At 47.3% G+C, this 23,174-nt stretch overlaps 1 protein-coding gene across 2 annotated transcripts in view; it reads right to left on the reverse strand.

Annotated features, from left to right (window-relative positions):
• Nucleotides 1–1,249: 1,249 nt before the first annotated feature.
• Nucleotides 1,250–23,174, reverse strand: part of LOC309815646 (two pore channel protein 2-like) — a 41,213-nt gene continuing 19,288 nt past the window's right edge. For both annotated transcript variants that reach the window (XM_082642552.1, XM_082642551.1), the window contains 11 exons: nt 20,781–20,982; nt 14,235–14,379; nt 12,445–12,630; nt 10,648–10,712; nt 9,765–9,852; nt 8,135–8,204; nt 5,514–5,725; nt 5,314–5,412; nt 3,025–3,138; nt 2,666–2,790; nt 1,250–1,706 (listed from right to left, as the gene is read on the reverse strand). In XM_082642552.1, the coding sequence (XP_082498678.1) occupies nt 1,561–1,706; nt 2,666–2,790; nt 3,025–3,138; nt 5,314–5,412; nt 5,514–5,725; nt 8,135–8,204; nt 9,765–9,852; nt 10,648–10,712; nt 12,445–12,630; nt 14,235–14,379; nt 20,781–20,982 (1,452 nt within the window). In that variant the 3' untranslated portion in view covers nt 1,250–1,560. The remainder of the gene's footprint in view (nt 1,707–2,665; nt 2,791–3,024; nt 3,139–5,313; nt 5,413–5,513; nt 5,726–8,134; nt 8,205–9,764; nt 9,853–10,647; nt 10,713–12,444; nt 12,631–14,234; nt 14,380–20,780; nt 20,983–23,174) is intronic.

Genomic DNA, 23,174 nt, shown 5'->3' on the forward strand with positions numbered 1-23,174 from the left:
GGGAATCGTGGTGGTGATGGAATCCCAAACCCTCACACCAAACACCAGCCTTCCAGGTTTCAAACCAGGAAGCGCCATCTGGAACAGCCTGGTCAGCATCCCCACCCCCACCCTCCTCCTCCCCACTCCACACGATCCTGGGAGGGAGGTGCCATCTGCCCTGAGTTTGCAGGTGTGGAAGTACGGCCCAGAGAGCTTAGGTGGCATGGTCAGTGGGGAGTCAGGCATGAAACCAGCCTGGCCCCAAAGTCCCAGCCGTGAAGCCTCCGCTTTGCTCCGACACCAGAGGTCGCCCTCAGACCAAGGAAAGGGCCCTCCCAGGCCAGGTTCGGTTGCCATGCTGACAGGTGAGACATGACATGACACGGGACTCGGCCTCACTGCATTCAGAGCCCTCAGGTCAGGAAGCCTTGGTTCCCACCCCCGATTCCCCTGCTCAGGGTAGGAGCTGCGACGAGGTGCTGAAGACAGAGTCCTACCTACCCTGAAACCTCTGGAAAGGATTCACTTGCTCACAATGCAGTTGTGATCAGGGGTAGCCAAATTCATAGGGACAGAAAGTAGAATGGTGGCCGCCTGGAGCTGGAAGGAGTGGGGGTTAGGGAGTTACTGTTTAATGGTACAGAGCTTCATCTGGGGTGATGAAAAGCCCTGGAAGTCTGCTGAGTGTTCCTAAAATGTGACTGTACATAAGACTACTGAACTGTACACTTAGAAATAGTTACAATGGTAAATTTTATGTTGTATATTTTACCACAATGAAACGTTTTAAAGAAAAGAGAATAAAATAAAATGAAATAAATCCCTTTAATTTCCCAGGAGTAGGTCGCTGTACTGAGAGATTTCCAGCTGGGGAAAGTGACCTCAGGGAGCAACTTACTCAAAATCTTGCTATAACTGTAATTTAATTAAAGAAGCTTTGAGGGACTTCCCAGGTGGTCCAGTGGTTAAGACTCCGCACTTCCAAGGCAGGGGGTGTGGGTTCGATCCCTGGTCGGGGAGCTAAGATCCCACATGCCTCATGGCCAAAAAACCAAAACATAAAACAGAAGAAATTTTGAGAGCCTCCCCCAAAAAAGAATCAATTGTGACAGAATTTGATCTTCACATTCATATTTTTCTCCATTTCGAATAAACACTGCATCAAAAGCTACTGTACTAGAACGTGTTCCTTTAGCATATTAAGATATTTTGAATTCATTTATGTAAGTAGCACAGTATTCATTTAATAAAGTAGCAAAGTATCATATAAAAACAAATGAAAGCTTTTATATGCCCACTGAGAGGATTTACACACGTACGAACACTTGTACGGTAAGTCCTCGCCACAGTCTCCTTGTGGGTTTTCCTCTCCTCACTTCTATGATCAGCCCTAAGCACGACCTCAGGAGAGCACACAGAGCCGACCACTCAGGGCAGGGGAGGCCGATTCACAGTCTTATCAGAACACAGAAGAGAACCTGGGCTGGGAAAGTAACCTCTAGGTAGCATCTGCAAACAGTGACGACAGCTTATCTTGGTTTCCAGTTGTGGATGCCTGTGGCCCTTACAGGCCCAGGGTCAGGCACTGTTTTCAAAACTGGGATTCTTGGGATGTATGTCACTGGGTGAGAAGTTGAGAATCTCCTCCAAGGAAGGGCCTTCATCCTCTGGAGCTATTTCAGACTCAAACATCTGCTGCAGCAAAGCATCCACGGTCTTGTACTCTGGGAGGAAGGAGAGGGGCACATGGGACCTGCCCGTGTGGGTCCGAGGGGAGCACCCAGCCCCGCAGAGCTCGGCTTTCCTGAAGGAGGGTCTCTGAGCCCACCCCACCGAGCTCCCCAGACCCTGCAGGCTCTGGAGACCAAGGAGAAGTCCTCCTTGAAGGATGGAGGAGGATGGCCGCCTCTGGGGTGGCATGCCCACACACACACACACACACACACACACACACACACCCGCCATCTATGCTATGCTGTGTCTAAGTGTACCATACGGTGTCCCCACCAAAGGCCCAGCTGAGATTCAGACAGGTTTGGGTTTACTCAGTCAATTGTTAATTCATTGAAAATTAATAAAGTACTTAAACAGTTATTAAGGCCCGCATGTCCCGGGCACATGGTGAGGCCCTGAGGATACAATGGAGAACAAAAAAGACATGGCTCTGCACATGTGGAGCTTCGAGTCTGCAGGGAAGACAGATGGTGACCAGACAGTCACTCAGTGATCAATGTACAGCTGACAGGTGCTGAAAGGCAGGGAAGGAGAGATGGGGGGTGGGGGAGGTGCACAGGAGCACCTGACTTCTCGGGGAGCCCGGAGGGCTTCCCTGAGGAAGTGCTGCCTGGGCAGAGACCTGCAGGAGGAAGAGCCTTGATTTTGCAAGGTGAGGTGAGAGCAAGGGGAGAAAGCAGCGTGTGCAAAGGCCTTGTGGCAGGATGCAGCAGGGGACCCGAAGAAGTAAAGGGACAGCAGGGCTAAAGGGCAGAGGCATGGGGGGTCCCGGGGGAAGGAAGACGGGCTGAGGTATTGAGGGAACCACGCATGTGGCCCCTAGAGGCCACGGCAGGCGCCCTTGAGACACAGGAAGCCCCTGAAGGTCGGATTTGCATCCTGGAAACATCTCACTGACTGCTGTGCAGAGGATGGATTGGAGGAAGTTTCGAGTTGGGTTAAAACTTACTTTTTGATGCAATTCTAAAGTACAGTCCTTTCAAGGCCTTCCTTTTGTTGTCTCCGTCGTCCCCACTGAAGCCACTGTCCTTGGCGTCCACATTGTCAATGAGCTTCCCATCCTGCACTTCTTCCCTTCGGGGAGGAAGAGATGCTATGAACACAGCCTGGTCCCTCAGCTGAGTTCCCCTCTGTCCTCCCAGCCATGGCCCCATGTCACCCATGTAGCCAGCAAGGGTCCCTGAGAACTGGCACCCAGGACCAGGCTGGCTGCCATGGGGTCTCGGGGATTAAATGTGATCAGGACCCACCCCGCCAAGAACATCCTTTTTCCAAAGTCCATGAGCCGCGTCGGGAAATGCTACTCACTCTTGGACCCCGACTCCAAGCTCTTGAATCTTCTTCTCAATGGCAGTTTCCACTTCACTTTTTTCTAACGAATATGCCACAAAAAACGCTTCCAAGATGAATGCTATGAAAATACTGAGAAAACGTAAAAGGCAGAGGGTTTTACATCGAGTCAGCCATGGTCTAGGTGATGGGAAATCATGGCTCCAAAGAGTGCTCAAGCCCAAATAAAAAGGCCGCCCATCTTTGCAAAGAAAACACAACATAGGGAAGAAACGACAAAATGTCTCTCAAGCATCAGGCACAACTTGCTTTCATTCGGAAAATCATTCTTCATCTCCATCGTATTTAAACAGTGACTATTAAGAAGAAAATAGAGGGGGGTGTTTTTTGATTCACAATTTTTAAAGGTTTACTCCATTTAGAGTTATTGTAAAATATTGGTTATATTCCCGGTGCTGTACAATATATCCTTGCAGCTTATTTTATACCTAACAGTTTGTACCTCTTAATCCCCTCCCCCTATATTGCGAAAATATGGAATGCCTCACCAATTTGCATGTCATCCTTGTACAGGGGCCACATTAATCTTCTCTGTACGGTTTTAGTGTATGTGCTGCCAAAGTGAGCTCGAAAATACAGTTTATTTTAAGGGGAAGCTTAGGCCACATAATTGTTGGTAGACAATTCTCCATGACTATCTCGTGTTATTGCACAGTCTAGGTCCTCTGAGCAAAGGCACTGAGAACCAATTTAGGGACATATTGGGCTGGCCAAAAAGTTCGTTCGGGTGGTCTGTGACATGGAAAAACCCAAACGAACTTTTTGGTCCACACGATATGTGTGTCTCCAGATATGCTCCACAATGGTAAAGCTTACTGTTACTTACTGTCTCCTCCCCAGCGACCACTAGGGTAGCAAAGACTTCATTTTGCCCTCCCCGGAGACTTGCTTACATTCGAGAGTAAAAATAAGGTCTTTCTCTTTTTCTCTCTCTTTCCAGAGGGGAGGAGGGGCAGGTCTCCCCAGCTACACAGATCGGGGTTTCCTCATTTTGGAGTTCCCCTCCTGCAATGCAGCCCATCCAACTGGCCCTCACCTCATTGTGCAGTGGGGACTAGGGCTCAGGGAGCTGCCCCAAGTATTGCTCTGGCTGCAGCTTCTGCCATGAGGAATAAACTGTCTTTGTCTCGGACCCAAGGCATCACACTTTGTCAGTATATACACATGACGTACACGCACACTGACCTGCAACTTGTGAGTAGGGTATCCCCATTCCTTCAGCACTTCTGACTTAACATGATGCTGATGGAGTCCAGGGCTGTCACCATACTCGCATGCTTTTGGGGGACTAGCTGAAAAATGCCTACAGCTTTTCACATTGCCTCGGCCTATCCCAGCATTCTGCAAACCTCTCTAAGAATCACTCAGAAGCACTCCTCTCTGAATATTCCATTCAGACGGTGCAGGACAAGCAGCCCTGAGCAGTTCTTCCCCTCCCCTCCCTCTGCTGGGATGTTCTGGAGCCAAAATCAGCAGGATATGGTGGCCAAAGCAGCTCTGATGTGACAAGGAAGGCCCGGGGCTGGGCTGTCACCCCAAGAATTGTGGGCCCCGGGCTCTAAGAGGGATACGACAACCAGAAAACATCTCTGGGGGGAAAAGAAAACAGGGATCAAGGGGACTCAAATTCAGGTCCCACAAGGAACAGGGGCGCTAGAATCAGAGATTGATAAGCAGGAAGGAAAGCCCTCTGGAGCGGTGAGATGTCATAGCAGCTTTCAAACGGTGACTGAGTTCTCCCCGGAAGAGAAGTCAGGACAGAACTGGACCCAATGAAGAAAATTAACCAGTAATTAACCAGCACATTCCATTCTACCTGCAAGGACAGGTGAGGACCAGAGCTGCACGACAAGGAAATTGACTCGTATAGGTTCTAATGAGTCCCAGGAGTTGTGCAGATGTCAGCAAAGGGTGGACACAATTCACAAGGATGTTCTAAAGGTGATTTATCCCACTGGGGTAAGGTAGGGAGACCGGCCAGGACCCCAGAGCCCTTCTGACCCACACAACTGGCGAGGCTACGAGATGTATACTATATACTGACGTGCACGGCTGGCTGACACTGGAGAACCCAGATGTGAACAAAAGGAAGATGCCTCCCTTCTGGTGCCTTAGCGTCTAGCGGGGGAGATGGGACCCACCCACAATGTACTCAAGGGTGGAGCCAGGGAGGAGGGAGGTGCGAGCAGCAGCTGTAGATCTGAGAGGGGGGATATGGAACAGCCCACCCAGCAGGAGCAAACTCACTTAACAATGAGGATGACGACCACGACGTGGAAGCTGATGAAATACAGCTTTGCCGCCTGGTGAGTCACGAGGGCAAAGCCATCTGCGAGGAGTGCGAAGCTAAGGAACCAAGCCTTCAAGGAGCCAAGACCTAATCCTCCCGGAAGGTGCCCTCAGCACCCCCTGCCACACCCGCCTCCTCGGAAAGGATATCGTGCCACTGGTTAACCACAGTGAGCTCGGTCAGCAGGATGAGAGAGGCAGCCAAGTCATTGAAATTGTTCCTGCAGTATCTGCCTCGGGCAAACGCTGAGTCTTTTAAGGCTGGGTTCCCACACACCAGGGCATCAGGACTGGTGGAACTGGGGTCAAAGAAGTGGACTTTGCCGTGGAACACTTCCATCCCGATGATGGCAAACACGTAGTAGACCACCTAGGGTGGGCGGCACCGGTCACGAGTGGGCAGGTGGGATGAGGGGAGGCAGGAGGACGTGGACACGGGTCAGCCTGCGACAATGGCCAGGAGGAAGGGCTGCTGCCCTCATTCTGGGGATGGCTTTCCCCATGGCCACAAGTTCCAGCAGCATCAGAAACAGGGTGGGAAGGGTCAGCCCACTGGCCACTGGGCTGATCAGGGACAGGGGGCACGGCCAGCTGGACCACACCTTGACCTCTGCTGTGGTCTCCATTTACAAAGACAAAATGATGCTGTTAGCAAGTTAGTGGGTTAAATACTCAATAAATAATATCAATAGTTAGGCCTCTAGGGAAAAAAATAATAGATTTGGATCTTTACCTCATCTTTTTTGTTGTTTTTTGTTTTTTTTGGATTTTTTTGGCTGTGCCACACGGCATATAGGATCTTAGTGCCCCGACCAGGGATCAAACCCATGCCCCTCGCAGTGGAAGCATGGAGTCTTAACCACTGGACTGCCAGGGAAGTCCCGTTTACCTCGTTTCTTATATCAAAATAAATTCCAAAGGTATCAAAGAGTTAAATGTAAAAACCAAACTATAAAGGAGCTAGAAAAAAAATCAAGCAGAGAAAAGCCTTATAAGCATGATATAAAACTAGAAACTGTAAAATAAAACATCAACAAGTATGACTACGTAATTAATTTAAACTTTCAGACAGCCGAAAAAATACAACAGAAAACCTTTATTTAGGAAAAACAAAAACAAACAAGTGATGGATGAGAAAAAATAACTACTCTGTATACAACATACCAAGGGCCTATTTCCTCGATTGGCAAAATGCTCTTTCAAATCATATAAAAAAATACAACTAATAGAAAAATAGACCAAGGATATGAATTAAGCTGCTTATAAAAAAGATAAGCATAAGTGGCCCAAAGAACATGGAAAACACACTCAGCCTCTGGAATAACTAAAGAAATGCACGTCAGGGGCTGCCCTGGTGGCACAGTGGTTGAGAGTCCGCCTGCCGATGCAGGGGACGCAGGTTCGTGCCCCGGTCCGGGAAGATCCCACATGCCGCGGAGCAGCTGGGCCCGTGAGCCATGGTCACTGAGCCTGCGCATCTGGAGCCTGTGCTCCGCAACGGGAGAGGCCACAACAGTGAGAGGCCCGCGTACCGCAAAAAAAAATTAAAAAAAAAAGAAAGAAATGCACGTCAAAGGGACACAGTGCCATTTTCTCACCCATCAGATTGCAGAGTATGGAAATGTTTCATAAACCCCGCTGTGAGGGGTGCAGAGAAACAGATGCCGCATACACTGGCATTTGGAATACACAGGGAGCACATCTTTTGAAAGGCAATTCGCCACCACTGATCCAAACTGTGGACACATTTACCTTGTGACCTAGCACTTCCACTGCTAGGAATGTACCCTACAGAAACACTCACGAAAGCAAAGACACACACAAGATGGGCTTCACCCCATCATCTGTGATGGCAAAGGAGTGAAATCTCTAGTGGTCGGCCGGTGGAGGGGCTGATCAGCCATGTTCTGGAGTCTCCCCTCAGTGGGACACTTTTCATCAGAGCAGAACTCACATGGGTGCATGTGTCCTCCAGGACATGTGACAAAGACATTGGAAAGACATTGGATAGAAAACAGTGGTGCAGTATTTGGTACAGATGATCCCATTTGACACAGCAATAAACTGGATACATACACCTATGGAAATGACATGCCTGTTGTATGGATGGAAATGTTTAGGAAGCGTAACGAGAAACTCTTAATAATGGCTGCCTCTGGGAAAGAGGCATGTGGTGGATGAGAATGCGTGACCTGCAGTCCACCTTTCATTCTTCTGTACTAATTGAATTGTTCTGTTTTGTTTTGTTTTACCACTTTCACAGAACAGAAAATAAGTACCCTGTAGCAGGGTGTCCACCGATATTCAAGCTTCCTCATCCATAGCATGGAATCACTCCTGGGTGGGGGGCCCAGTCCCCTCACAGCCTTGCGTGGCCACGTTTTTACCACTGGGCTTCTGGAGGAGCAGGTGGGCTTTCTTCTGAGCAGAACAAAGAAGGATCTGAGGCCGGGGGGCAGAGCCATGCTCTGGAAGGAGGCTACACCCCTGAGACCCACCTGCTGGCTAGGAATACCCCCCTGGACCGTGGGTGAGAAACAAACTTTGACGAGATGAACCCACTGAGGTTGGGTTTATTACAGCAGCCAGTGTACCTGGATGGCTATATGCCCCATGTTTCTACACACTGGATATTTCTAAAAATAGCTCCTAGAAACCCCTTGAATCTCATTGACTTCATCTCTCTTTCTTTCCCTCACTTAAAATAAGGCTCACAGAGACCTGCTAAGAATGAACATCTTAACGCTTGCTTCACGTAGAAAAGGAATAGAACGCTCACCAAGACCAGGCCTCCAAACGCCAGCATGGTGGGGCCGATGTTAATTAAGGTGGTCACGATCACCCGGAATCTGGGATGAAACAAAGTTTCGGACACAAGGCAAAGGGAAGATGTAAGTAAAAGTGACACCACACCAGCCTGTTTGGTTTAATGTCCCTCCTCCCAGTCTTGGATCTGTGCTGTAAATGCTGACAGGAATCCGCCTTTACAATTTGGTCAGCAGCAGTCCATCTACTGAACTGAGTGGGGAGTTAACTTGAGTTTCCCCCAAAGCAAAACAAAGCAAGACCGTTGGTAAAAACCTAAGAAAGGTAATCACAGAGAGTTTCACTAGTAGGACACAGGTGGGTATTGAGGCTGAAAAACCATCCACCCTCATCTGCTTGCTTCCCCCAACCTTTTTCTTCATCAGAAATTCAGCCTGGGGGCTTCCCTGGTGGTGCAGTGGTTGAGAGTCCGCCTGCCGATGCAGGGGACGCGGGTTCGTGCTCCGGTCCGGGAAGATCCCACATGCCGCGGAGCGGCTGGGCCCGTGAACCATGGCTGCTGAGCCTGCGCGTCCGGAGCCTGTGCTCCACGACGGGAGAGGCCACAACAGTGAGAGGCCCGCGTATCGCCCAAAAAAAAAAAAAAATTCAGCCTGTATTAAAGCTGACCTGGAGACTTATCTGACCCGGCCTGCTCCCCTACTTATTTTGCGGGGGAGCATGCCAGTCCTCAGATGGAGGCACCCCACACACTCCATGAAAGGAAGCTGGCCTATCCAAAGCAGGGTGGGTGTTTCCAGGTTTAGGGATCAGACTCCTAGGTTTGCATCCTAGTTCTGCCTCTTTCTAGCTGTGCACCACTGGGGGAACTACTTAACCTCTCTGAGCTTCATTGTCATCACCCAGGAACTAAAGATCATTAAAGCCCCTACATCAAGGGTTGTTGGAGGGATTTCACAAGACAATGGCTAGCACACTCCGTTAGCATTAGCTGCCATCATGACCACTGTCCAGTCACCAGGCTGCAGGCACAGTTGAGGGACCACGTCACAGGGTTGAAAGTGACGGACAGGATCCCTGCCCTCAGAGGGCTCTTCACCACCTTCTCGGGCTCCCTGCCCCTCCCCACCGCCCCCAGGGAACCCAGGTCCTCTATACAAGTTATAGCCTGTGTTCACAGCTGGGCGTGTTTATAGTTCCCAGGCAGGGTTTCTGTCAAGCCCCAATATGGGGAACTGCCCGGGTGCAGCTGTTTCCCATGGCTTCATCTTTTTTTTGTTTTTTGTTTTGTTTTGTTTTGTTTTTTGCACCTTTATTGGAGTATAATTGCTTTACAACGGTGTGTTAGTTTCTGCTTTATAACAAAGTGAATCAGTTATACATATACATATGTTCCCATATCTCCTCCCTCTTGCATCTCCCTCCCTCCCACCCTCCTTATCCCACCCCTCTAGGTGGTCACAAAGCACCGAGCTGATCTCCCTGTGCTATGTGGCTGCTTCCCACTAGCTATCTGTTTTACATTTGGTAGTGTATATATGTCCATGCCACTCTCTCACTTTGTCCCAGCTTACCCTTCCCCCTCCCCATATCCTCAAGTCCATTCTCTAGTAGGTCTGTTTCTTTATTCCCGTCTTCTTTACCTCTGAATGCTGACAATGATCCGTAAGAGCCGGAGTATTCTCAAAATCAAGACAATATCCAGTATCTGCTGACTGTTGTATTTTCTCGCTGGAAAAAGAACACAACCATCTAACATTCTGGTTTCGGAGCGCCTCTGGCTTGTCCCTTTTATGCAGTGAGGTCTGAGACTCTGTGGGTCCTGGGGAACTATGCACTTCACTTCAAGAACAGGGTGAGGGCTCTGAGCAGTGAGGAAGTGAGGACTGCCTTCAATCAGTAACTCCCCCAGCAAATCAGCACCAAGCTGAGCATCCCCTCCAGCCCTAAAACTAAGAAGCATGAGTGTAGGAACAGACTTCAGACCATAATCCAGAACTGACTGTGGATCCCGTTCTACAGAACACATTTCAGCAAGTCGTTCCTCCCCCCAGCATTCATTTCATAGTCATGTTAAGAAGCTGCTCTATCTCTAATAATCCCTCTGCCATCTACAGGAAGGAGTGCGCAGGGCAGTGGAGGCACATGTAGAGGAGCCAGAGGAGGGGAGAAAGGAGAGGGTGGTGGGCAGAGGCTGATGAAGAGTTCCTGCTACAGCTGGACCCTGGGTTGGGGGCCAATATGGGCAGAGGGTCAAGGATGAGCCCTGAGACCAAGGGCAGTTTGGAGAGATGACCCGGTGAGTGCTTGGAGTGGTGATACCTACAAATGAAATCTCTACCAAACAGCCAGACACAAACAAAGCTACCATCCCTCTCCAGAAAGCAGAATAGTTTTACTAATTCTCCTGTGTCCCCACTGCCTCGTCCCAAACACCCTAATGGTACACCATGGATGCTCTACAAAGTTTACTGATTGAACACACGCTCCCGGGAGGCTGGAAAGCTGAGAGCCGGTGACACTGACCTGACTGAATGGTGGTGTTGGTCACGGTGGCCACCAGGGCTGCAACGATGATCAGCGTATCAAACCTAAGATTTGGTGGAGAAGCAACGTCCGTGAGGAATCAAGGGAAAGGCCTGTCAAGCTCAGGATACAATGAATCCTGAGAAAACTCTGAATCCAATCTCTTAGGCAAAGCAATGATCCAGCCCTCAGATTGATTTCCATAATTTTTAGGACAGCAGGTACAAAGCAAGAAGCACTGTGTTTGATCATTTACTGGCTGCTCCAATGAACCATCCAAGGAAATTTGTAGGAATCAGCTAATTCATATCACTCTGTCTTCCAACATAACTATATACTTGCAAGAATACTTTGACACATTTTCAGAACACATAGTGTAATCTTTCTCGGTATTCATCTTACTAAATGCATTGCAACTTTATTTATTTATTTTTTTTTTTTTTATCTGGCCATGCCATGCGGCTTGGGGTATCTTAGTTCCCCTACCAGGGATTGAACCCACACACTTGACAGTGAAAGCACAGAGTCCTAACTGCTGAACTGCCAGGGAATTCCCTGCAACTTTTTAATTAAAGGGGCAATTCATCATGCCGTGACTTTTCTTTCTCACAACAGTGCCACTGCCTTGGACAACACTGGCCACCTGGCCACACGCACACCTGAGTGAGTTTCTTGGCACTGGGAGTGGTGACCACAGACATCCAACCCTGCTGAGCTGTGCGCTGCCCGTGATGGCTGACATGCAGTGGTACTCAAGACGGTTTGCAGCATGTGGGTGATGGTTTAAGACCGGGAGGTACAGAGCCTAGAGCAGAGAAGGTCACAGGAGAAACATCCAGCCCGGGAAAGAGCTTGCTAAGGGTCCTCATCGTCTAGCCATGCAGGCCAAGTTTTCCGATAACAAGAGTAGGAAGTGGGTCGGGCAACCATGGAAGGAATTGTCTCATTGGGTGCGACATTCTAAGATCCTCTCCAAATCCAAGATGCCGTGACCTGTGATTCTAATTTTAGCCAGTCATTCAAAATGACATCCTAAATAACAGCTTTGACAACCAGATGTTCCCCTGCCCTCAAGACTTCATTATAAGAAGCCTCGGGCTTCCCTGGTGGCGCAGTGGTTAAGAATCCGCCTGCCAATGCAGGGGACACTGGTTCCAGCCCTGGTCCGGAAAGATCCCACATGCCGCGGAGCAACTGAGCCTGTGCGCCACAACTACTGAGCCTGCGCTCTAGAGCTCACGAGCCACAACTACTGAGCCCACGTGCCACAACTACTGAAGCCTGCGTGTCTAGAGCCCATGCTCCGCAACAAGGAAAGCCACTGCAATGAGAAGCCCACGCACCGCAACAAAGAGTAGTCCCTGCTTGCCACGGCTAGAGAAAGCCCGCACGCAGCAACGAAGACCCAACACAGCCAAAAATAAATAAATAAATAAATAAATTTATATATTAAAAAAAAAGAAGCCTCAAAACTAGGCAGATGGGGCTTCCCTGGTGGCGCAGTGGTTGAGAGTCCGCCTGCCGATGCTGGGGACACGGGTTCACGCCCCGGTCCGGGAGGATCCCACATGCCACAGAGCGGCTGGGCCCGTGAGCCACGGCTGCTGAGCCTGCGCGTCCAGAGCCTGTGATCCGCAATGGGAGAGGCCACAACAGTGAGAGGCCCGTGTACCGCAAAAAAAAAAAAAAAAAACTAGGCAGATGGAGCTTGAAACACTCCACAACTTTATTCCCCAAAGTGTGACAGAAAGCCCCTCTCTTCACCCACGGCCCCCTCCCCAAAACACACAGACTCACCAGTTCCAGAACTGTTTCCTTCCAAAATAGGCTCTGGGTTCGTACGTGTACAATTTCAGAAGAATTTCAATAATATAGAGAGAAAGGAAAAGCCATTCTGCATAGGAAATTAAGGGGTTTTTCTCATCCAAAGCAATGAATATGGCATTTATTAGAATGATGACATCATAAACCCAGACAAAAATCCTGCCAGGAGATAAAAAAGAAAAGATTCTGTTATCATACATTTCAGTAAAAAAAAAAAAAAAAAGCAGGTTCAGAGCCCTACAGGAACTACTGTGTTTCCTGTCAGTGTGATGAATGTGAGATACTCACCACCCCCCATCCCGCCAACACACACACACACATACTCACTCAACATGGAAGGAAAGGTTCCACCATGGTCAGGGCTCTGAAATTCACCTGCCGCTCACTGACACTGGTACACTGGTATAGCCTTTCCCACCAAGGAGAAAATGAAGACAGAGTGAGGGGGAAGAACAGAGGCCTAGTTTTCCCAGGTTTGCCTTTTGGGCACAGTACCTGGATCAGATGAAAGGCTGGGAAGAATCAGGGGGCGAGGAGAAGGTTTAGGGCTTAGCCCAGGACCATTACACCTTGACTACTTGACCCTGGAAAATTAACATCCTTAACTCAGAGAGCTTCTGAAAAACTCTTTACTCCTATTGCACACAAGTCTTCCAGGGGACTGACATACCCCACTTTCTCACCAAGTCTGGGGTGAAAAGGGGTGAAAAAAATATGACAGTTGGGGTCTGACTCAACTTTTCAATTACAGAGCAGGCTGCCCCTCACAGGCATCTGTGCTCTGTGCTCCAGAGAATCCTGGGTGAACCCTGGGCATGGCCATGGGAAGCGGGGGAGCGGGGGCTCCTACCCTATTGTCCTGGGGAAGCTGCAGACTCTAGGTCCCAGCCCTGGATGCCTCATGTGGATACACAAACATCCACTGTGTGAAACACAACAGTAGTTCAATATAGAGATGAATGGAAAGGAGCCTCTACCTAAAGGGCCTTTGTAAATATAAAATATGGGAGCTAAAAGGGATATTTACCTACATCATAGGCTGGGCTACTTTCAAGGACTTCTGTACCATTCACTTTTTTTTTTGTTTGAATTTTGGAATTTTATTTTATTTTATTTTTTATTCAGCAGGTCCTTATTAGTCATCCATTTTATACACATCAGTGTATATACGTCAATCCCAATCTCCCAAGTGAACCATTCACTTTTATGAAACATTAAATTCAAAGAAGGCAAGAGGGGAGCCTCTGCTGATAGGGGTGTTCCAGGCCACACATAGTAAACAAAAACTCTCCAACCGGGATAAAGCACTCTTCCGGAGTCCATCTACTTGGGAATAAAAGGATTAATTGGCATTCTTAACGGTCATTCCAGTAGCTCTAGCTCATGTCTACTTACCAGATACTTTACAAAATGCCATACTTGACATCAACTTCCTAATGACTCTGATGGGGCAGGAACTTCCTGAAATCAGAGAGTGGCCAGCTTCCCTGGCTCAGAAAGCACAGCCAGTCTGTGGCCCTTGAGTATTAAAAAAAAAAAAAAAAAAAAAAAAACACGGAAGAAGGAAGCATAATCTAGAAACCTGTCCTCTGGCTAAGGTTAAACATAGCAGAACCGTTTCCATGCCTTCCCAAGAAACCAGAAGCAGTGAGCAGGGGAATGATTTATAGCTTCAGTGATGAAACACGTTCAGTCCAGGCAGCATTAACAGATTCCTCTATTTTCAAAGCAATTTGGGAGAAAACCGGCCCGGTCTCACTTGCCTGTGACGAACCATCTTCTGAACCAAGAGGCTTGGGGACGACTGGTATACCCGAGGCACCCAGGCTTCCAGCGGGTGTCTCTTGATGTTGATGGTGACCACCTGGATGTTGAGGAGGTCAGCCAAGCGTAGAAAGTTCATTTTGTCTGCAATGAAAAAAGGACCCCCAAATACATGGCTGCTGGGACACTAAGGTTCAACGGGTGAAACAAAGCCAGCACAGACTCTCGGATCTGCGTTTCACAGGTGAAGATATGAAGCCTCAAAGGATGAAGGCCCAAGGCCAAGGGGCCAGTGAGTGGCACAGCCTTCTGCTTGTCCTCACTCAGACCCTGAACCAGCCCAAGGCAGCCAACCCAAGCATGGGACTTTGCTAGTTCACAGACACCACTGCCTCACTCCCTGCCTTCCACCCCACTCAGCCATCACTGCTTTCAATGTCTGCCTGACCTACCTTTCCAGGCTCAACCCAACCTCCCCTTCCTTCTCACAAAGCCTCCAAGGTAGGCATAATCTATACCCTTCCCCTTGAACCCCTATGTTCTTCTCTGCCTACCCTCCCTCTCTGCCCCTTCTCAGGGACTCACTCAAAACAACAGCCTCCATAACAAGTTGGCCCATCACCCCAGACCAAAGTACAGTGGGCACTTTCTTGACCAGCCTGGACCCACCCAACTGCGGAGGTGATGCTCTTGACCTGCTGAATGCCCGGAGCCAGCAGGCTCTTCTCCAACACCCCATGCGCCTCTCCCTCACCAGGATGCTGACCACAAGTCCACTGGGCTGGTTCTCAAATCTGTTTATGCGTAAACCTCCTGTTACATACAACTTAAAGAAATATCAATCACATCAATGGATGAAATCAGATTGTACATACAGTGTTGCTGCTCCTTTGAAAACCAAGTTGAATGCTTTGCAAACTTTAAAAAAATTTGTGTAATAAATTGCAGATACAGATCAGGTATAGCTGAGACAGCTGTTAAAGACTGGGGTGGAGTTTTTTGGGCATTTTTTTTTTTTGAAGGCAGAGTTGTTGGGTTATTTATTTATTTATTTATTTATTTTTGGCTGCCTTGTGTCTTCACTGCTGCACGGGCTTTCTCTAGTTGCACAGAGCGGGGGCTACGCTTCGTTGTGCTGTGCAGGCTTATTGTGGTGGCTTCTCTTGTCACGGAGCACAGGCTCTTGGCACATGGGCTTCAGTAGTTATGGCTCGTGGGCTCAGTAGTTGTGGCACGCGGGCTCAGTAGTTGTGGCTCACGGGCTTAATTGCTCCACGGCATGTGGGATCTTCCCGGACCAGGGATCAAACCTGTGTCCCCTGCATTGGCAGGCAGATTCTTAATCACTGCGCCACCAGGGAAGTCCCAGGGTGGAGTTTTTAAATCCTAGAATGCTTCTCATTTAGAGGCCTGGAAATGAGTAGGTCTCCATTTCGAGTTTTCAGAAGTAAACAACGTATCATGGTTCTACAGGTGCCACCATAGTGGTTTATGCAAGAAGGATGATGGGGAACTGCCATCAACAGACACCCAGGCAAAGAGAAAGCCTCAGCCTTGTCAGAAGTGTGCCTTCATCTGAGTGAGGAGCCTGAATCAGACAAAACCCTGAGTGACATTAAACATTCACATTGTTATTTTCCTGAAGAGTCAGATGGTCCTAAGAACGTGAAAGAACATGAGTCCATCAAGTTGGGTGAAAAGCACTCTTATATGTCTTAGGATATCTTAGTTCCTGGGTCTTTAGAGTTAGAAGCAAAATGCACAGACATGTCTTAATAGCCAAGACGTGTAGCACCCGCTGAGGGGGAAGGGCAGACTTAGAGAATTAGATGATGTGATAACTTGGATCCAGGACCTGGGCTACGTGAGCTCCACCATCAGAAGGTAGGGAGACACTGACGTGACAACCACAAATAGGGTTTGGGGGGACCTACTGACAAGAATCCAGCCAAAACATCAGCCATCAAGTAACCTCAACCAACGGAGAATCCATCACTATCACAGGGCTCACATCTTTTAATCCAGAAGATTCTATAGAACAAGAAAGGACAAAGAGAATCAAAAGCATGGTAATTTTGTGTCAAGAAGGAATTTGTATCCATCTGGTACTTTATGTTGGAGATCAGGGCTCAGCAAACTTTTAATGTAAAGGGCCAGAGAGTTAGGTTTTGTGGACAATATGGTCTCCATTTCAACTATTCAGTTCTGCCATGATAGCATGAAAGCAGCCATAAACAATACACAGATGAATAAGCATGGCTGTGTTCCAGTAAAACTTTAGAAAAACAGGCAGTGGCCATATTTAGCCTCTGGACCATTGTGTACCAAGCCTTGTTGTAGACATATTATTCTCCATATTCTTTGTTAATAATTCTATGCAGCCCTTTTCTTTCCACATCTGTAAGTTTCATGTTTCTCACTTTAACACTAGATTTAAGTCTAACACTTTTGACACTAATAGAATCCCAGTGCTTAGCCTTGGAAACCACATCTGCCCATAACTGCCGATCAAGGGGGAAAGCGAGCATGTTCACAGAGCTAGCGATCTCTCAGACTGAGGGGGGACCATCGTGAAGCATGAAATTCTGTTTGGCTTTCTGTTATTAAAACTGTCTTTGAAAGTGTTGGTTAAACAAAGGAGTCTTTGGACACCCAGACATCAGAAATAACCGCTATCTCCTATAAAAGATAACCTGCGATCCCTAAAAGCCAACAAATCTGATTGGCTGTCTTCCCTAGAGATGTGTTTGCCCTGGTAACGGTATTTAAATTGACATCGCTGTTTTGTAAAAGATAAAATACGGGGGAAGTCTGCTAAGCCATGAGTTCACGGGCGCCTTCTTGCCACATCCATGGAACTCTAATAAAATCTATGACTCGGATGGATTCCTTTTTTCAAACTAGATGAGTCCTGGGCTCATTTAATTTACAAATAGGATCACGACCCAGGCGGCAAAACTGAGCAGGGCTTAGGGCAGGGGACCCAGACCTGCGGACTCCAGTCACGAGCCAGCCAATGGCAGCCAAGGTCATGGGTGTGTCTCAAGGGCATCTGTTGACCTCCTTTGCCCCCTCTCACCTGCTCAGAAGGTCAAGAGCTACTTTGGCTGAATGTCCCCAGGGCATTAGAAAGTAAGGGTACTGCACAGGTGAGGTTTGTCACTGTCGTCCTGCTGTGGCTTTGCAGCCTCAGACCAGGTGGAGTCGCATTGTGTGAAGGGGAAAGGGCAACAGCTGAACCAGAACCATGGCGGTTCTGTGCATTCGGCGTAAATGTTCAAGTCTGAGATTTTGATAAGCTAATAATATAAATATGACTTTCGAAGATGAGTAGTATTGGGGCGTGGGGGACAGTAAACCATAGAAGAAAGCTCTAGAGAAGGCAACAGTCTAAGGACAGAACCCCTAAAACAGGAGTTATGGGCTGGCCTGTGTTCCCTGAAACTTCATATGTTGAAGGCTTAACTCCCAGCACCTCTAAGTGTGCCTGTATTTCAGAGATGGAGCCTCTGAAGAGGTAATTAAACTAAAAGGAGGTCATTAGGTGAACCCTAATCCCGTATGACTGGTGCCCTCATAAGAGGAGATTTGCACACAGACACGCAAGGAAGGAAGATGGTGTGAAGACACAGAAGACAATCATTTAGGAGCCAAAGACACAGGCCTGCCAGACAACACCTTGATCCTTCACTTCCTGCCTCCAGAATTGTGAGAAAATAGATTTCTGTTGTCTAAGCCCCGCAGTGTGTGAGACTTTGTTATGGCAGCCCAAGCAAACTGATACAAGCAACGATTTCTCAATGAATTGTTTTAAAGTGAACACTATGTATTCCTTAAATTCTGAATGGAGACTTAAAGGTCCTCCCAGAGTTAAGAAATCAAGGAAAAATTCTTTATGCTTTAAATGTGCTATCCCCTAAAAAAAAAAAAAAATAGATAAACCAAACAAACATAACAAACAAAAAGACTCACTAGGGTGGAGGAAAAAAGGAATTTCAAGCTTAATGATCACCTTTTTTCTTTTAACAAAGTCTCTGACAAACTCTCGGCTTGCACAAACGTATTAAAATGCTAAAGAAACTAGGTCTTAAAATGATTTTCTCCTTGACACAGATGCCTTTCAGATAAAAACTTGAACTAACAAATCAGTTTATAAAGTCTGGCCCCCACAAGTATAAAATATGTAAAACAACAAAATATTAATTTAAACAGTATTTCTATATTCTAATTTCTTAAGAAAATCAGATGGGAACCAGGGAATTCTAATTCATTTAATATTCTTAGTGTCTCTACTTAATTAAAAAAAATTTTTTTAAGATATGCAAATTAACAATAGACCAGCAATTAGAAGTTGTAAAAAGGCCATTAGGGGGAAAAACAAGCTTTCTCTCTTTTTTTTGGTAAAAAGGACACATTTTAAAGATCTGGTTACACACTTAAAATCACTTTTGACCAAAAATTAAAATGTTCTAAAATTACTTTATAAATCAAATTAAAATAATTTAAAATTTGAATTCAAATGTATTTAATGCTCCCAGGAAAGGAAAACTAAAATTGTTTTGTGACTTAGGGTTTAAAATGTGGCTTTGCATCTTTTTCCTGATTTTATCCAATGTAAATACAAAGTGCAAATATGGAGTTTTAGTTCATGCAAACTTTGTTTTCTAAAGAGGCTAAAATGGTTGGAACTTCTAACATTCCTCCCCCTTATCTTATGGGTCAATTGGTATCATGATCTCAGCTAACATTTAGGTGTCTTTTAAACCTAAACATAGGCCAGAACCGAGCGGCATGATTCAAACTCTGATGTGATTTAAAAACTCGAATCTTTATCAACTGTCTTGTGTAAATCACATGACATTGTAAACCACAAGGTCCTATAGGGTAACTCGCTTAAACTATATGGATACAGTGTCCAGAGTTTCACGCTTCTCTGACAGATCCTTGGTGTCAACAGGGAATCAACTACCCATGATTTCTTAAACATATTTTCTAAAATTACTAATTGAGTTCAGGGCATTGGCCTAAGGCATATTGAGATAAATAGTCAATAACTTGCATTTACCTAAAGACATAAGGAAATTACCAAAGAAGTTTCCAAAGAAATTAAGATGCTATGTCCCCATGTGTTAATATGTTTGTTCTTCATGACACCCAAGTGTCAATAGTTAGACTGACCTTATAAACAAAGAAACACTGTTCATCTGAGTGTGTCCTGGGGACCATGTGTATCTTTTCTGAATAAGCAGGAGATACCCAAGTGAGAAGGCCTCACCAAGCCCGACAAAGACTCCTAAAGGCCCCTGCTCCTGGGTTTGCAACAGCTCATCTTGTAAAAGCAACCCAGGAATTCACGCTACAGGAGGAATCGCAGAGACAGTTTATAAAGCCCTAAAGCTTCATCAACACCTTCAGAGTCTCAATTCTCTTCAGGGTCTGAGAAGCCTGGCTCCTGAGCCACTGAGCTGGGTGGCTGAAGGGACGTGCCCAAGGCTCAATGGAAGGCGCCTGTCAAACCCTGCTGACCTTCCATCTTGGATCCAAAACCCTCACTGGAAGATGTTGGCATCACCCATTTAACAGTGTCTTGCCACACAGTTCTCTTTTCCCTGGACACTCATGTAAGTTCCAGAGAATCACTGTCATTTCCTTCTTCTCACACAGGCACCGAGTCCTACAAAGCCCATGGCTCTGCTGGACTAGTTTGAGAGTCCTTGTCTCGTGTAAATTTACATTCTATCAGACCTCCCACTCCATTTGGGTGTGTTTCCGTCTAGACTTTTCTTGAAACTAGAGAAATGTGTGTGCCCTACAGTTTGGGGTGTATTTTAGTCATCTCACATCTTTCCCCACTGTTACCTCATCTTCACAGTCATTTTTAATGTCACCAAAATTTCCCGTTAAGTGACTCTCAGAATTTGGGGCAGCTTAGAGTAATGATAAAAAGCAGGGGCCTTGGAGTCAGATGGCCTGTACCACACTCCAGCTGTGCGGCTCTGGGCAACCGACCAAATCTCTTTGAGTCTCAGTTTCCATACTGACAAATGAGGATAACAAGACCTCCACTTCGGTGAGTCTGAGGAAGATCACATACACACAACAATCATGACAGTGCCTCATGCGTGGCAAGCATGCTACCAATATTAAACATTATTGATAATAACCATCAACCACTAATACATGAATATTTAGGTGACTTTCAACTTTTCAAACGCTAAACGCAACTTAGACGTTTATTTATACAGCCCTTTTCCATATTTTAGATGAGCTCCCTAAAGCAGAATCCTGGGAGGGGAATGACCGTGTTACAAGGTGAAGGGCTTCTGGAAGGCTCATCACATGCTGACAGCACACACCACGACACCCCTGTCAGAACACAGCATCAGGAACCTGATTCCACTGTGACACTGCCAGCAGGGAATGCCAATATACATGCTCAGTTGCAAACTTAAGAAAATGAACAAACATCCCATCACTTCTAGGAGCCCCCCACCCCACTTTGTGATGCACGGGGAAGAGGAACTTCAGCGGCCGAGGCTTCTTACCCACATAACCCCTCTGTCCCTCGTCGGAGATCCTCAAAAGGAGCTCCAGGTGGGAACTGCTGATGTCTGGCGCCACGATCTTGGCCAGCTGCCTCCACTGGGCCTCCTTCACCACAAACTCTGTGCCCACCTTGACTTTCAGAATGTTGAAAGCCTCTATCATTTTGTGACGCTTCAGGTATGCCAGTGTGCGAATCTCATTCTTGAAAAAACAGAAGTGTGTTTTTTTAAGGGGAAGATTCAAGAAAGTCTTGATTTTCCACCTTAAACATTTCAAGGCAATGGAAGAGTTCATCTGAGTGTGCCCTGGGGACCATGTGCATTTTTCTGGATGAGCAGGAAAGACCTCACCATGCTTGACAAAAACTCCTAAAAGCCCCCCCTCCTGGGTTTACAACAGCCTATCTTGTAAGAGCAACTCAGGAATTCACGCTACAGGAGGAACTGCAAAGAGAAGTCACCATGGTCCTGCTCATTCGCAAGGTACCAAATCCCTCCCCGGCTCCGGGGATGGGTAGCTAACCCCCACCTGCAGAAACAGAGCTCAGCTTACCAAGTGCAAATGAGGGAACCCAGGAGGGATAACCTGTGTGGTGAGAAACAGCACCAGGAGGCAGACAGGTCCAAGCTCCGCGCCGCCCAGGAGGAAGGGAGATTCCAGAAAGGAAGGAAATCAGGTTTGCTGCTGAGAGAGAGGGAGACGCGGGAGAGGGAGAAGACAGATCTACCATTAAGTCAATCAAGAAAGAGAGGCGGGGCTTCCCTGGTGGCACAGTGGTTGAGAGTCCGCCTGCCAATTCAGGGGACACGGGTTCGTGCCCTGGTCCGGGAAGATCCCACATGCCGCGGAGCGGCTGGGCCCGTGAGCCATGGCCGCTGAGCCTGTGCGTCCGGAGCCTGTGCTCCGCAGCGGGAGGGGCCACAAGAGTGAGAGGCCCGCGTACCGCAAAAAAAAAAAAAAAGAAAGAGAGGCGGAGGGGGAAGAAAGGCAGGGAAGTGAAACCAGGCTAGAAGTGGTCAGAAGGAAGAGGGCCAGGGCAGGAGGGTCAGCGAGGGTTTGCCAGGAGCTGCCATCCGGCTTGACTGTGCACAGGGAATCTTCCAGACAAGGAGAACCCCCCTCATGTTACAATCGGCCACGTCGATGCCCACCCCTACTGCTCCCTTTAAGCTGATTACATGGCTAGACCTTAAGTTCTTTTTTTTAAATTGAAGTAGAGTTGACTTACAACGTTGTGCTAGTTTCAGGTGTACAGCAAAGTGATCCAGTTTTACATATATATATATATTCTTTTCCATTATAGTTTATTACAAGATATTTAATAAAGTCCTCTGTGCCATACAGTAGGATCTTGTCGTTTATCTATTTTATATATAGTAGTTTGTATCTGCTAATCCCAAACTCCTAATTGATCCCTGTCCCCCTTTCCCCTTCAGTAATCATAAGTTTGTTTTCTCTGTCTGAGAGTCTGTTTCTGTTTTGTAAATAAGTTCATTTGTATCACATTTTAGATTCCACATAGAAGTGATATCATATGATATTTGTCTTTCTCTGTCTGACTTACTTCACTTAGTATGATCATCTCTAGGTCCATCCACGTTGCTAAAATGGCATTATTTCATTCTCTTTTATGGCCGAGTAATATTCCCTTGTACATATGCACCACATCGTCTTTACCCACTCATCTGTTGATGGACATTTAGGTGGCTTCCATGTCTTGGCTATTGTGAATAGTGCTGCTATGATCATGGGGTACGTGTCCTTTTGAATTAGAGTTTTCTCTGGGTATAAGCCCAGGAGAGGGATTGTCGGGTCGTATGGTAACTCTATTTTTAGTTTTTTAAGGAACCTTCATACTGTCTTCCATAGTGGCTGCACCAGTTTACATTCCCACCAGCAGTGTAGGACGGTTCCCTTTTCTCCACACCCTCCAGTATTTGTTATTTATAGACCTTTCATTCTTAAAGGTACAGCTGTGTCTTCATCACCTTTGACTCCTCAGAACTTTGGTGTTGGGCACAAAAAACACGTTTAAGATACGCTTGCTGACTGATCCACGTGGCAGAAGATTACTTTTCGGGAAGTGTTAACTAAAAGACACACTTCTTGGGGGAGGGGGAGCCACAATTCTGTCCAGAGCACCAGACCCTCTGGGGATGCCTCTTTCTGCTCAGAAGGAGGAAGTCAGAGGAGGAGGGTCCCTGGGAGGCCTGGCCTTGGGGTCGGGAGCAGCTGAGGTGCCCACAATGCACAGACTTCTCAGAGCCTAGACAGGCCAGACACCTTCAAAGGGAGGTTGGCCGAATCTCAGGCTCAGCCCACCACCCGCTTCTCCTTAGCTGCGAACATTTAAGTTCTCCCCGACTTTCTACTTGCCCCCTGGTGGGAACATC

This window comes from Mesoplodon mirus (genome assembly GCF_964341445.2).
Source record: "Mesoplodon mirus genome assembly, chromosome: 14".
Lineage (NCBI taxonomy): Eukaryota > Metazoa > Chordata > Mammalia > Artiodactyla > Ziphiidae > Mesoplodon > Mesoplodon mirus.